The 14382-nt window shown below is 33.9% G+C and overlaps 2 protein-coding genes across 2 annotated transcripts; both read left to right on the forward strand.

Annotated features, from left to right (window-relative positions):
- The first annotated feature begins 1849 nt into the window (after nucleotides 1-1849).
- Nucleotides 1850-3690, forward strand: LOC130641216 (uncharacterized). Its single transcript, XM_057447928.1, has 2 exons — nucleotides 1850-2302; nucleotides 2714-3690. Exon 2 carries the CDS (start codon nucleotides 2718-2720, stop codon nucleotides 3135-3137), a length of 420 nt encoding a protein of 139 aa, XP_057303911.1. The 5' UTR covers nucleotides 1850-2302; nucleotides 2714-2717; the 3' UTR covers nucleotides 3138-3690.
- A 1836-nt stretch (nucleotides 3691-5526) lies between these two features.
- LOC130641213 (TNF receptor-associated factor 3-like) lies at nucleotides 5527-11010 on the forward strand. Its single transcript, XM_057447921.1, has 5 exons — nucleotides 5527-6339; nucleotides 8206-8543; nucleotides 9049-9199; nucleotides 9490-9804; nucleotides 10053-11010. The coding sequence occupies exons 1-5, from the start codon at nucleotides 6271-6273 to the stop codon at nucleotides 11001-11003; spliced, it is 1824 nt and encodes a 607-aa protein (XP_057303904.1). The 5' UTR covers nucleotides 5527-6270; the 3' UTR covers nucleotides 11004-11010.
- Nucleotides 11011-14382: the final 3372 nt, after the last annotated feature.

Here is a 14382-nt window from a genome sequence, read left to right on the forward strand (position 1 = left end):
AATCGAAGAGCCGTATCAGGAATCAGACTAAAGAATACCGTTTTAACATTTTTGTCTGTATCACCATAAAGGAAAACTCCAGAGTTCACTGTTTCAACACTCTGAAATACATAGTTCTATTTAGCGAGAGTTTTTAAAAGCATGTGCAATCTTGGTGATGACGGTTTATATTGCGTTAAAATAAACAGAAAGAGAACTATCTCCTAAAGGGTACTTTGATTAATCCTCAACTGACTGACCTTTCTACTAGAAAAATGATTATAGTAAATACAGTTTGTAAAGTGTATGTACATAAGTAAGAAAATATGTAACTGAATTATCTTTAGCAGATTTTGTGTACACGTTTCCTCCTTAGTCCACGTTTTAAGAGGATAATTTAGTCCAGGGGTAGGATCACTAGTTTGACTCTGTGTGTCTAGTGTCTATGTAAGTTTTATTTTAATAAGCAAATTGTGTTGGGATGGTAAACTTTTAGTGCTTAGATTTGTACTTTGGCAACACTACAAAAAAGGGGTATTTTTATTAAAAAAGAGCAAAGTTTAAAATTGAAAAAACAAACAACTTAGTGCTGAGCTAAATTTCGTCAGTGAAATTGAAATTCCCGTTTTTCAGTTCGAGTAATGACTTACAACCCCTTGATCCGGTAAAATGCGGGAAAATATTGACGAAGTTGTGACGTTATGGAACTAACGCAAGGTATAACATACCCATGTGTTTCTTAACTTCAAAAATTCCCCTTAGTATATAAGCCTTTTCAAATGGAATTCCGTCAATTTATCAATTTAATATATATTCAATAATTTATAGATTTTTCATTTATTTAATTAATTCAGTGTTTCACAGTTATCGTCTTGACAACAACTGCTCATGGTGCAATCTCAGTGCAACCTTGTCACCAGAGCTCTATTTCTTTTTTTTGATACGAGACATTCAACGCCATCTCAAAATCGAAAAGTGAAAAAGAGCTCCGGGGACGAGGTTAAAATTAAAGTTGAAACTTATCATTTTAGTCCCCAAAGCTCTTTCAAATAAACTTTTTTTATCTGAAAGAGATCTAGGGCGAGAATTGAAACTTATTGTTCTGAAACTTAAGGGAATTTCGAGATGATCTGAGAACCTTCAATTGTTGGCTATGTAAAAAAGCCAGCGCTTACTTGACGGCCGAACAAGCCGGCCTTGATGTCAAAAAGGCAAAAGCCCCTGGGGAGGAGGTTGAAATGATGTATCATCGCCGCCCTCCGATAAACTTCTCTTCTAATATTAAAGTATAAAACCGCCCTCTAAGAAACGCTGTCTTTTGCGAGTGTGCTAATGAAGTTTGCAATATATATTTTATATAAAAAACTATAAAAATATAAAAGATCTTGACAACCCAAAGATTTAGAACACGGTAGAGCGCTATCTTTGGCTTCGTTGCACCAACGACGTCCTCCCCAGGGGTTCTTGCCTTTTGACATGAACCAGCGACTAAGAAGTAATGGCTAGCGGCTTTGACATCAGGCAACAAACCCTGAGGACGAGGATGTTGCACTAAGAGGGGGAGCAAGATTACTTGATTAAACCTACGTTAATTGAATAATGTTACCGTTCTCGTGTTTAAGTTTAAAAAAAAACAGTAAAAACAATAGAATGGTCACTACCTCCTTGCTGTACATTTTACAACCAAGCACGTCGTATTGCTACTCATTGCTACTCATGTAGTTGCCTTTTGTGAAGAGAGTTACATGAAATAAATTATGTAACTCTCTTCACAAAAGGCGTCTAACTGAGTACTTCATCTTCTATCGTTATCTTAACTTCTCGGCATCTTAATTTGCATTATTTTTTATATTCCCTTTTTAAAACTTTCACGGAAGTATACGTTTTGCTCTGCCTTTGATGTGTGTTCATAGTGCACTATAAAATTCTTCGGTTTTATCTTTTAAATCACCAACGCTCAAACAAGAGCATAATTGGGTGATTCACAAACACACCTGGGAATTACTTTACGACAGTTAATTTTTTCTTGTTTTTTGTATCAACTTTCTTAAGTGGAGAAAAAAGGGGGTTTACAAACACAATAAAATTGTGTCATTTAAATTTCATAAAAAGTTTTGGGGAAATATGTGGAATTATAAATGGCCAACCTCACTTTCCCCCTCAAAAAAAAAATACATGTGCTCCAAAAATGTTTTTTACTTGTCGAACGGGACTTCTTATCACACAGAGTTAAAGGATGAATTTGCTGCCAAAGAATACAAGTATCACCGCTTTCTTGAGCCTGAGTTAAAGAAACTGACTGGTGGCGAGGAAAGCTAAAGAGGTATATATGGTTTAGAATTGAATTTCGAAATTATTTAAGTAGGCAATATAGGCAAGATAAAATAGTGAAGGAAAAAAAGGAGTGAATAAAGAAAAAAAGTTCTTTTCCCTCGATTCTTCCGAAGAAGCTTTGTATTGCTAAAGTATTTTTTTAAAAAGATTTTACACACGTGACTATTTAGAGAAACAGTATCGTTTTGTGATTTAAATTCATCAATCTTGTTCCCAGATCTTCTTTTTCGTTTTCTGATATATGACTGACACGCATATCAAAAGGCTAAACGAAACAGAAGATCTGGGGATTGGATTAAAAAAGCATCTTAAACACTTAGTCTACACATCAAGAAAATTAAGTGTGCTCCAATCCTTCCCTAAGTCTTTTCTAAAATTATGTTCTTTTTCACTGCACTAGAAAAATGGAACGTATCAGTAGTAGCTGGAGGAATATGTGTCTTTTAAAGCAAAATCATGAAATATGGGTGAGATTTCCAATTAAGAAAAATGGAGAAGCCTACACAGTGTATTTTCCACCATTTAACTTTGGTGATGGCTATCTGTTAGCAGTAGAAGCCACGATTGTATCGGAGAAATTCTATATATACCTGAAGCGTCTCCCTTGGAATTTTGATCAGTTTCTGCCGCCTTTTGTGAAAAGAGTTACTTTTATAATAGAACTTCCAGAAAGAATGGAAATCGATTCGTTTTCTTCCGATTTAACACCGATCGGTAAAAGGAGCCGAATTGGAACTGGAAGAAAGGTGAAATTACCGTATGAGGAGCCATTTATCTACGTGAAAATAGGTTTGGACGAACCGTATGAAGATATACAACATTAAACTATTTCCAATGTAAATTCTTTTGTAAAGTATAGCGTGTGTTACCATGTATGTTCTTTTATACCTCCATGGTGTAATACCGTAGTTAATTTACAGTCAGTTGGGGTTCTGGATTGTTTGAATTTGTCATCTTACAGCGTTATTTTTTTTCAGTTTATTAAAATTTAGTCTGAAACGTCAAAGTATTTAAGCAACATTTAGCCTAAGCAAATACAATTAGCAAATATTAAACAAAAAAAAACAGTTGATTGTTTTAGTAAAAGTTTGTGTCACTTTTTGTTAACCAGGTCACTATTTTTAATTTTTGTAACTAGTATAACGGACTAGTTGGTAGTCCGTAAAAAAATCAGTTCTATACATATCGAATATTTCGTGCTTCCGTAGCACGACGATTGGGCAGACAGACAGAATACGGCTTTCTTGATATAGAGATTTGATATTGGAAACGTAGCTAGGATGAACAAACAGATTTATAGAATTATTCTTTTTGTTGTAACTTAGCAACGCATAATGTACACGGATTAGTGACAAATAAACAGTGCTCCTAGGGAAATACCAGTTATTTTGTGAATTTGACTCGCCATACTTGTCCCCAGGGTGACTTGACCTTTTAAATTTGTGTCGTCCCGTGTTAAAATTGTGAATTGAAAAAAATTGTCCCATTATAAAAAAATTGTTGTTTGAATAAACGAGACCCCCAGCGGTATATAAGTTAATGTAATGATAAACAATGGATTATAATGGATTTAGGATGTCATCGTAGGGAAATTTTAAATGGAACACTTGATGTAAATTTTTAACGGCATATTAGAACCTACCGAGTGACAACGCGGTATCCTTGAAGGTAAAGGTAAATGCTGTCCATTTATTCTTTTTACTCAGACTAAGAGTTTTGAGCATGAATTAATGATGTTAAGTATATATGTATAAAAGTATATATAAAAGTTGAGACAGGTGCCTTATTCAGGCTGAAATAATCATTGAAAAGAATAGTTTATACAACAAAAAATGTCATATTCTATTTCCCTTTTCACCGATCACAAAGTTGAACATATGTTTTTAATAATAATTGCTGTTTCAATGAAATGCAAACGGCTTTTGCTGGGTAAAGCACACTAATCAACCTTTGCAATCGTGATTAATTATCATTGATAAAAAAACAGTAAATTTTATCATTTTTCGTGCATATGCTATCATTTTGAATGATAAATTGACCATGATTGCAGATATGAAGTGCATCCTATATGCGTGCCTTAGAACTTTAAAGCTGCCAATAGAGAGTTCCCATGTCAAGTGAAGCAAAATTGCGCAATCCGAAATCCGCCATTATGTACGGACACGTCTCATTAGTTACGTTAGTAGAGTAAAAGAAGCAGCAATAATATGAGTTTCGAATACTACGAAAAGCTTAACGAATTTTTTTGAACAAACCCTGTTTAAGAACATTATGCCGTGAACTTCTTTAAAAATTTATTGAACTTTTTGCGATAAATTTTGATGTTCTAATAGAATCGCTGTATTTCTTTCTCAGTAACGTCAGAAGTAAGAAGAATCTAAAAAGAATCAACTGAATTAGCTGATGTTTGCGACAATTCTTCTCGTGGGATGAACGCTGGGTGCGTTTTATAGCAGCAGAGTTCTTAGAGACATTGCTGACACATTTTCCGGGGGAAAAACTAATAGAATTGCGTGGTGTGAGGTCAACATTACATGTTGTGAAATTTGTCTTTCCGGGGAAATCAAATTGATAACAGACATTTTTCCCCTGCAACTAGTAAGTAAAAAAGGGAAAAATACAAACGACAACAATAGGGAAAATAAATTTGAAACATTGGGAACTTCCCTAGCAAATGAATGAACTTTTTTCTCATAAACAATAAATTTTTAAATTTTAATTGTTCTCATACTACGGTTGCCGAGCATGCGTTGTCACAAGTATTATGTATGGGGAAAGTTGTAATGTATTTATTATGTGCTTGAAGGGAGATAAAAGAATTTTGTTTGCATAAATTAGCTATTCATTAATAAATATTTAATGAATATTGTAAAAAGGAAAAGTCGATATGCACGGATCTTTTACATTCCACTTCTTTAATCTATTTTCGTTGTTTTTCAATATATGAGTCGTTGTATTTTTCCCTATTATTTTATAAGTTTTTTTTCCCGACAACTCTTTCAATCTCTTTTATAGTTTTGAATCACTTTTGTCAACAGTCACGGAATGATGAATAACAGACGAAGCCACACATTAGAAGAGAGTAAAGGGTAATCACGGGGAGGCGCCACAATTTCCAAAATGGGGGGGGGGCGGGGGGCTTAGGCATAGTGGTAGATTTTGAGATTTTAGTGACAATCCACGAGCGAAGCGAGTTGCCGATCCAGGGGTCGCCCCAACCAAGGAACAGCTGATCCAGGGGTCGCCCCAACCCCCATAGTGGCGCCGCCCCTGAATTAAATGAATTCCAGAAAATAATTCTACTATGGCGGTAATAAATTCAAGGTTTCATCCCCAGATCCGATGTTTTTTCTGCATCGAAAACTTGGGCCTAAAATAATATCGTTAAAGATGCTTGAAAAATTATCGGGTTCTCGCCAATTCCTGTGTTTGTTGCACTTTAGCAATGTTCGCGTGTCAATATTCGAACAGTGCTCCCGACATTGGAAGGAAACTAGAAAAAAATGCTTGGAACTCCAATGTCGGCAATTTAAGGGCTTTAAAATACGACGTAACTATGGTTTCGTCTCACAACCAAATTTGATAGGCTCAGTATAAGCCTACCACGTTTCTGCTGGGCTCATGCTTGGGTGAGTTTATAAATGGCTTGATGTATGGCGTGAGTAAAAAGGAGTGGCCTTAAAAGGAAAAATCTCAGTTTCTTTTCTTAGGTTTTAGCTTTATTACCCCGCGTAGTTGTTGAGAGAACTTGGTGGAGGATTCCGCTACCCCTATTACTCTTTTCTTATCTTTTAATAATTTTGCCCCAATTGCTTCGCTAATGGTGCCAAGAGTATGCGCTATATGAAACTCGGGAATAAACAAGAAAGTTTGTTTCGGATTTGCGATACTGGAAAGAGTCGAAAGGGAAATTCCCTATTGTTATACGTTGTTTTATTAGAAATTCCCTGAGCCGCCATGTTTACATATAAAAGCTGTATACCTAAAAAATTTGAGCAAAAAGCAAATCGTGGAAATTGTGAAAAGGTTAGTTTTTTTAATTCTGGACGCAGGTTTTGATATTTTGTTAGCTGATAGATTCAATTTCAGTAGTAATCAACTGACGATCTCGCAATTTAGCTAGTATCTACAACTTAACACCAATATCACCAATGTTATTGGATTATTAACAAAAAACCGAACATATGATAACCACAAAGTCACATGTTCAAAAAACGGAAACATGTAAGGGATTACCACGAGAATAGCGCCTTTGCTAATTTTTTTTACATTACATACACATTCTTTATCACAGATAACCTGGCTACCATGGTTAAAAATCTGCATGCCATAAAAAATATGGCTGGTGCTAGCTAGCTCAAGCAGTCAGGATGTCAGCTTAATTAGGATGTATGATACAGTCTAATTAGGCGTTTTACAGCTTAGTTAAGATGTACAAAACCTTGATCGTCAAAAACACATATTTAACTGAATTTTAGCATCTATCTAACTGAGTAAATCCAATATTTACGTGCATATAAACATCTCCAATACCTTAGTTTTTTCATAGCACCCCGGAGATCCACTAAATTTAAAGTTTACACTGCACCATTGTTCGCTACAATGAACCATTGTTTCTATTCCATATCTTTTAAGCCCAGGTGCTGGAAGTACCATTCTTTTTTTATAGTGTAGTGGTCAAACTGACGATGGAAGAGCTGCAGCGGTGATTCTGCTAAAAAATTACATTTTTCGCGAAATTGAGGAAAACCTTTTTCTACCTCCTAATTTAGCACCTAATCAAGCTGTATAATACAGCTTATTTAGGAGATCTCCAAATTAAGCTATACAGTTTAATTAAGAGGATTTCCCTGACTGTCTAGCTAGTTCCAAACCACTAATAAAGTCTCTCATTTAACAACAAAGCCTTTAATGTGTTTTTTTCAGTCGATCATTCTGGCTGCTAGCTGATATTTTAGTAGTGGTTAATTCTTTGGGATAAAACTGTGTCAATGGTTTTCAGGAGGGACTACAAAGCTCCCATAAAGCAGGTTTAAAATACATATAGAAAAATTATTAAAAAATAATATAATTAAAAAATAAATAAATGCAATGCAGATATGTTTTTTTAAAGAATGAGATTTCTTGGAGCATCAGATATAAAAGCTACACCACAAATATTTAGGAGCTTGACTATCTGCGTTGCAGTTTAAATTATAAAATTCTCCAAGGTTTGGCCAAAATTTCTAGACAACAGTCTTAAAATAATAATCTCTTCGACGTGAAGAAAATGCTCCATTACCTGAGCAACCCATTCCCTTTAGTGCTCAAAAAATTATAATCTGGAGGATTGATAGCTCAGTTATTAAAGCACTCAACTCACATCTGAAAGAACCATGGTGTCTATTGCTTATTAAGGTCCGTTGTCCTAGTTGGGTAGAAATTAAAATGATCTCTGTAGCCCAGGGAAGTTTAAACACTAGAAATGTCTTTGTATATAGTCTTTTCCTTTCTTTTTTTTTTCTTTTTTTCTTTTAAATAACAAGGTTAACCACATAAATTATAAATTACTAGTGTTAATATGCTACACACCCGGCACTTTGTTTAAGCATATCAGTTGGTAACTGTGAACTAAGTTTCAGGAAATTGTTTATGTCTTGGAAACATCCTGTGTGTCTCTTTCAGAGAATGTAACTACAATACAAACATTTCAGTCACTTTTGGTGCAACCTATAGAGATATAAATATCTTGAATAATATTTTGTGAACAACAAAAATCCTTTGTGGTTAATGGCCCTAAGAGTGGCCTGCAAAACATATTTTTTGATAATTTTTGGGAAAACTTGCAAGAAAGTCATTTGCACCTAACAAGCAAACTTTTTATTAATGCAATATAATTCTTTTGAATTTTAGTGGGTCTGGCAGATTGCTCAACATCTTGTTAAGGAAAAAATGGAATATAAGATGGCCATGGATATAACCCAAGTGATGGGAGGTGACACTGAAATGATAAGTGTGGAACGTGATAATGCTTCAGGCTTCAGTAACTGGCCATCTGGCAATGAAGTAAAGTCTGTAAAGATGAAATATGCTCATGGCATTAATTATGGTAACAAAGAAGTTAACCCTGTATCTAAGGTTCCATCTAAATATTTTTGCCCATTTTGTCAGGAGATTATGATAGAACCTATCCAAACTGTGCGAGGAGAAGTGGCATGCAAAAAGTGTTATGTAAAAAAACAAGAGGAAGGGTAAGACACCAGTTTTAAAACTTATGATAAATTTAGCCTATATATATATATATATATTTTTTTTACTAAGCAGACCCCAATTGCAATTTCTGAAAGCAATTCTAAAGGTTTAAATAAAAGGAACATTTACAGTAACAGGGAGCAGAAATTTTTCACAAGTTTTTAAAAAAATAAAAACAATATTTTTCAATCATCATATATTTACATTCTATTTAGAGTCATTATTTCAACTGAAAAATTTAGGTTGGTAACAGTAGCACAGATTATATATATTTTTATTATTTTCATAAACAAGTTTAAAACATTATTTATTGGTTTAGCCACTGAAGGCATAATTTAATAAATTTAGAGTTGTCAGTAATCAGTAGATAAAGCAGATAAAACTAAGACTTAAAGGTTTGTTAGCCTGCTTGTAGTTTTAAAACTGTATACATGTAATTTTATTTGGAGCATTTTTTCCACTTGGTGTGCTGAATTATTTATTATATAATTTTTGTTTTTTTAGTAATGGAGTATGTCCAATAGATGGTGAACCTATATCATCCGATGAGTTTTTTCAAGACAGAAGTATAACACGTGAAATCAGCAAAATAGTGTGTGCTTGTAGCAATGTAGAATATGGTTGTCAGTGGAAAGGTGCTTTATCTGACATCAATGTGAGTTATATTATTTTTGAAATCATGGATAATGAAAAATAAAAGGCTGTAAAAATGTTACATTGTTTATGTAATTAGTTGAGGGGTCATTTTTTAAAACAACGCCCCTATTATTAGGGGTTAAAGCTATGTGATCTTTGTTACTTGAAGTAGAATATAGAGCAACACCACCATTTTACAAAAAAACCCTTATTTGCAAAATTTTGAAAAGTCGACCAAAAGGGGGGAGGAGGGGGAATGGTAACCAAATGATAATACATGTCAGACTCTTATATTTGCGCATTCTTTAGGCCCATGAAGAGAAATGTGAGTTTGTCGCAATTATTTGTGATGACTGTAGAGAGAGAGTTGGAAAGCTACAACTGGAACAGCATCAACAAAATTTATGCAAAGCACGACAAGTCCAATGTTTATATTGCTTCCAACATTGTCGAGCAAGTGAGGCAAAACTGCATGACTTTTTTTGTGAAAACAAGCCCTATGAATGTCCGCTGGGTTGTTCAGATGAAATCAAAATTGGTGACCTACTTGAGCATAGCAAAACCTGTTCTGGGTTGGTGTCGGGACAGTTTTGCCCATTTCATAAACTTGGGTGTTGCTATGAGGTATTTATTACTTTGATCGTATCTAATCTATACATTTGTTATAACTTATTTTAACTTTTGACCTTCTAAATTAATTTTTTTATGCTTTTAACTTTCTAGGACTAATTATCTTGTAAGTTCGTAACTTTAACTTGTTGGGCCCAATATCCATTGCCTATTCGGTTCCGTTAAAAGTATGAATGCAGTGTGTCTTCTGTGTTGTACCTAGCTTTACAAAAAATTAATAAGCAGTTTCTTTTTGTTTATAGTCCAATCAGCCTGAAAATCTGAAAAACCATTTAGAAGAAGCTATAAAGATTCACACAATGCAAGCACTAGCGTATTTCATGACTGCTCAAAGAAACCAACAGGCGTCTAACTATTGTATAAAAGAACTACACAATCAAATAAACACGCTCTTAGCCAATGTGGAATCGCTCGAAAAACAGGTCGCAGATCTGCAGAGAAGTACTGAACATTTAAAACATTTAGAAAGAATTGAAAACAGGATTGCCCAAATCAAAACTCCCGATCACAAAATTGATGACAAAATAAGTCAGTTGGAAAGTATGCAGAGAGATTTGTTGAAATTAAGCTCACAAAGCCCTGTTATACAGCAACACACAGAAGTAATGAGGATTGCAAACACCTTGGAAAGCAATAGAAATAAAATTGAACAAATTGATCGAGATTATGCAGTGTTAAATTCATCTTTAGCTGATACAGAGCTAAAACTTTGTCTTCTTGAAAACACAACTTACAATGGACGCCAGGTATGGAAAATAGATAATTTACAGTATCGAATGACACAGTCTAGAAATGGACGTGTGACAGCACTTCATAGCGCTCCGACCTACACTGAAGCTTTTGGGTATAAGTTCTGCACCAGGTTGTACTTAAACGGTGATGGTATTGGGAAGGGTACACATTTATCAATCTTTTTCGTTGTCATGAAGTCGCAGTATGATGATTTGTTGAAATGGCCTTTTGTGAAGAGAGTGACATTTCGCATCTTGAATCACGAGAGTTCATCTAGAGCAAGAAAAGAAACGTTTCTGACCGACAGAAATTCATCTTCGTTTCAACAACCGAAAAAAGAGATGAACATTGCTGCAGGTTGTCCGAAGTTTTTAAACCTCAGCACACTCCTTGATGGTGGGTTTGTTGTGGATGACAGCATATTCGTAGAAACTATTGTAGAAGATGCTGAAAAAACGTGACAGGTGAGTCGATTTGTTTTGTATTCGTAACTTGACAAGAAAACAAACTTCCATCTTTCTAATCCCCATCTTGTCAAAGTAACAAGATACGCTTGAAGGTGTAAGCATTGGCAATCACATTATCTGCAAGTTTACCTGAAGAATATATGTAATACGATAATGCAAGGAGCATAATAGTTAATGTTATTTTCTTTAGATGAACACAAACTGTTAGATATTTTCCTCATGACAATTGCAGACATTTATGATTGATAAATGTGGTGAGTAGATCAAAATCCTCTTCTAAAGTAATTGCAATTTTTCGCCAAACGTGACGAAAGACAATTCTATAAGTGTCTGTTCATTTTTTCCCGTTTACTTTTAGATTTGAACCAATGCCATCAACCGTTCGCAATAAATTCTAAATAAATAGTCAGTAATATTAAGAAAGCAATGCTGGACGCGCGTAAGCAAGAAAAAAACATTATAATGCTGTGATTTACTGATCAGGGATGTTAATCGAACATCCCTGATGAAAAAAAATGAAAATCGTTTAAATCATTTAGTCACTGAGAAGCAATAATATCAAATCCTCGTCAAATCCTCAACACTCAGTCCAGGCTTCAAAAGACGCACTTTTCTTGGTACCACGATGATCTTATTTCATTCAATGTAGCTTGTAACTTCGTACGATGAATTTTTAATCTTCATAGTACAAGGTTATAAGCTTCACTGTTTGAAGTTCTCCTGTTATTTGTGCCTTATTGTTGTTGGTATTGTTGTTGTTATTGTTGTTGTTATTGTTGTTATTATTGTTGTTGTTATTGTTGTTTTTAATGTTATTGTTGTTTTTTTTTACTCTAACCTCTCTTATGTATATAGACAAAAAACAAAATTTGTTAAAACATCAAATTAAGGAAAATAATAGAACCTTAAATTTACTGCAAATTCTTGTTATAAAATTTTATTGTTTGACTATTTACTATCACGCGAAATAAGTTTTTCCCCATTTCCGAACAGCGGGATTTTTTTTGCTAATCCAACTGTGGACAAGCAAAAAAATATTGTAGTTGGTAACGATGCTCGTACGCCTTGTGTTATTGAAAAAAGAGAAGATAGAAAATAAATGGTACGGAGATTGTTCTCATATGAAATGCGCAAAAAAATGAGCCAAAAAACTTTTGGACTTGAAAAACATTTGAAATTTCTCGTACTCGTACAGATTACAGAAATTAAGCATTTTTTACAAGTTTGTCGAATAGAGTTAAGTTTAACCATACGATTTACATCAATCCGTTTTCCTGATTTTAATACTCTAAGTTGTTGTTTAGCGGGGTCTAAAAATAATACATTTTGCGAAGATTAGGTCGGGCAAAAATTTAGTTACTTGTGGGAAATATCTGTCATTTTTCTCGATGATACAAGCTAAAAGTTCTAACATAAGTCATTCTGTAAGCAATTCTTAAAACATTTAGTGTATTCGAGACACCTTTTATAAATTAAATTTTGGTAAACTCGATTTGCTGGAAAAAAAAGAATGACTTGTGTCTTTTTTGTATTTTTTTCTGCGAAGAAGTCTCCTGGATCGAAACTCTGTTTTGAAATAATACGCGAAAAAAGGAAAACGAAATACGACTTTTTACCTAGAATTGATTTTTGAAAATAATGATTGTTTTAACATAGATCACAATATTTTTTACATTTCTTCATTAACCACGTGTTCTTTCTACATGAAGCTTTATTATAGTGCGAGCAAGATGCGGACGCGTTTGTACAATCTCCACCATCACCTATAAAAAGTTTAAAAAATAGATGACATCGGTGCGGAGCAAGCAACTTCCGAGCGCGTTTGTGCCTGAGATAATGCAGTCGGAACCCTAAGCGGAAAAACAATTTCGCGTTTTGCATCAAAAAAATTTGACATGTGCGCAAAACCCATATGTGCAAAAATCAAATGTGCGAACAAAAGATGCGCGAATTTAAATACACGTATTTTTTTTAAAAAAGAAATCAGTAATAGTCTCTAGTACAGTTTCTTATTATTTATTTTTTGGCAATTTTAGTACTGAAAATTTCCTATTTTTTTTCTTAAACTTATATCTATATGTCGATTGAATTCGACATTGGCCTATTCTCTCTATGTTATAATTACACAAGCGTATATACAAATAGTTTACGAAAAAATATTTCATGGAGTTTTATTTTTATTTGTTTCTAAATTTTTGAAGCATAAAATTTCCAGTACTGAAAGTTTCTTATTTTTTAGAAGCTTCAGCCTCTTGTTTCTTATAAACGGTTTACTTTTTTTAAAAAGACACGTATTTTATGACATAAGGTATCATATTTTCCAAGGACTACCTTACGCTTATCAAACAAAATATCAAAATTAGATTCTGATAAAATATTTGTTTTCATTTTTTCACATATTTTTCTCTTTTAATTAAAATTTGTTGCAATATGGTGCATTTTTTATACATGTTACGTTCTGGAACAATATACGTTAAACTTCTAAGCATAATCCTACTGGGCACCCTCCACCCCAGTGTCAATATTTTCGTCTTGCCGATCGACCGTACGATACGATGCAATATTGAATAGTGGGAAGTGATATAGTGTGATATGTGAAAAGTCTCAACGTATTTTGCCCGAATTGTGATAGAGCAATTTTGAATCAGAGCGTGCATATTTAAGAGGGCAGAAAAATTTGCAGGCAAAAATTTTCGCGAACTCTGACTCTTGTGTTTATGTTTTGGAACATCTTTTTCTAGTAAAAGTAGAGATTATTTTCCACTCACAAATTTCAGATTATTTTAGACACGCGAAAAACTAAACTTTTTTTGTGTCTAAAAAAATGCGCTCTCTTCTCTGACCCGAATATTCGAATCACGATAAAAGTGGAGAGCGGAAAGACGTTACTTAAAGTCACGATTGACATGTTAAAGGGACTACAAAACGATTCAACAAGCTCGATATCCGCAATTTCCGAAGAATGGCGTGTTTACAACCACATAGACGTCTAGACAACGAATAATTAATGTTTTATGATGAATTTTCCTTCAGTATTCTTTTTGGCGGGAAAATAAGCTATGGTCTGTAAAATATTAGTAAATCCAAAGTTTGTTTTGACGAGGGGACAGAGACAACACGAAAAAAAAAAAAACGGAAATTTTTTGTCAATTAATTTCAAAAATCAATTCGCTTAAGGCAGAAAAAGGAAAAAAGGTTGTATTTTGTTGAACTGAAAAATGTAAATTGGTTTTTCTTGAATATTTAGCAGAAAACCAAACTTTCGCGGATGAAATTTACAAAGACATCGCCAGACGAGACAAACTCTCGAAACTATCCTTATCTTAAATAAGTCATTTTTTTATAACAAACTAATTTTGTTTTCCTCATTTAG

The sequence above is a fragment of the Hydractinia symbiolongicarpus genome, chromosome 4 (assembly GCF_029227915.1).
Source record: "Hydractinia symbiolongicarpus strain clone_291-10 chromosome 4, HSymV2.1, whole genome shotgun sequence".
Classification (NCBI taxonomy): Eukaryota; Metazoa; Cnidaria; class Hydrozoa; order Anthoathecata; family Hydractiniidae; genus Hydractinia; species Hydractinia symbiolongicarpus.

What these genes read in the sequence shown, in the direction of transcription:
- LOC130641216 (XM_057447928.1), top strand. Translation starts at nt 2,718, where the DNA reads ATGGAACGTATCAGTAGTAGCTGGAGGAATATGTGTCTTTTAAAGCAA.
- LOC130641213 (XM_057447921.1), top strand. Translation starts at nt 6,271, where the DNA reads ATGTTTACATATAAAAGCTGTATACCTAAAAAATTTGAGCAAAAAGCA. An exon ending in ATCGTGGAAATTGTGAAAAG is followed by an intron (nt 6,340 to 8,205) that starts GTTAGTTTTTTT and finishes TTTGAATTTTAG; the next exon opens with TGGGTCTGGCAGATTGCTCA. An exon ending in GTAAAAAAACAAGAGGAAGG is followed by an intron (nt 8,544 to 9,048) that starts GTAAGACACCAG and finishes TTGTTTTTTTAG; the next exon opens with TAATGGAGTATGTCCAATAG.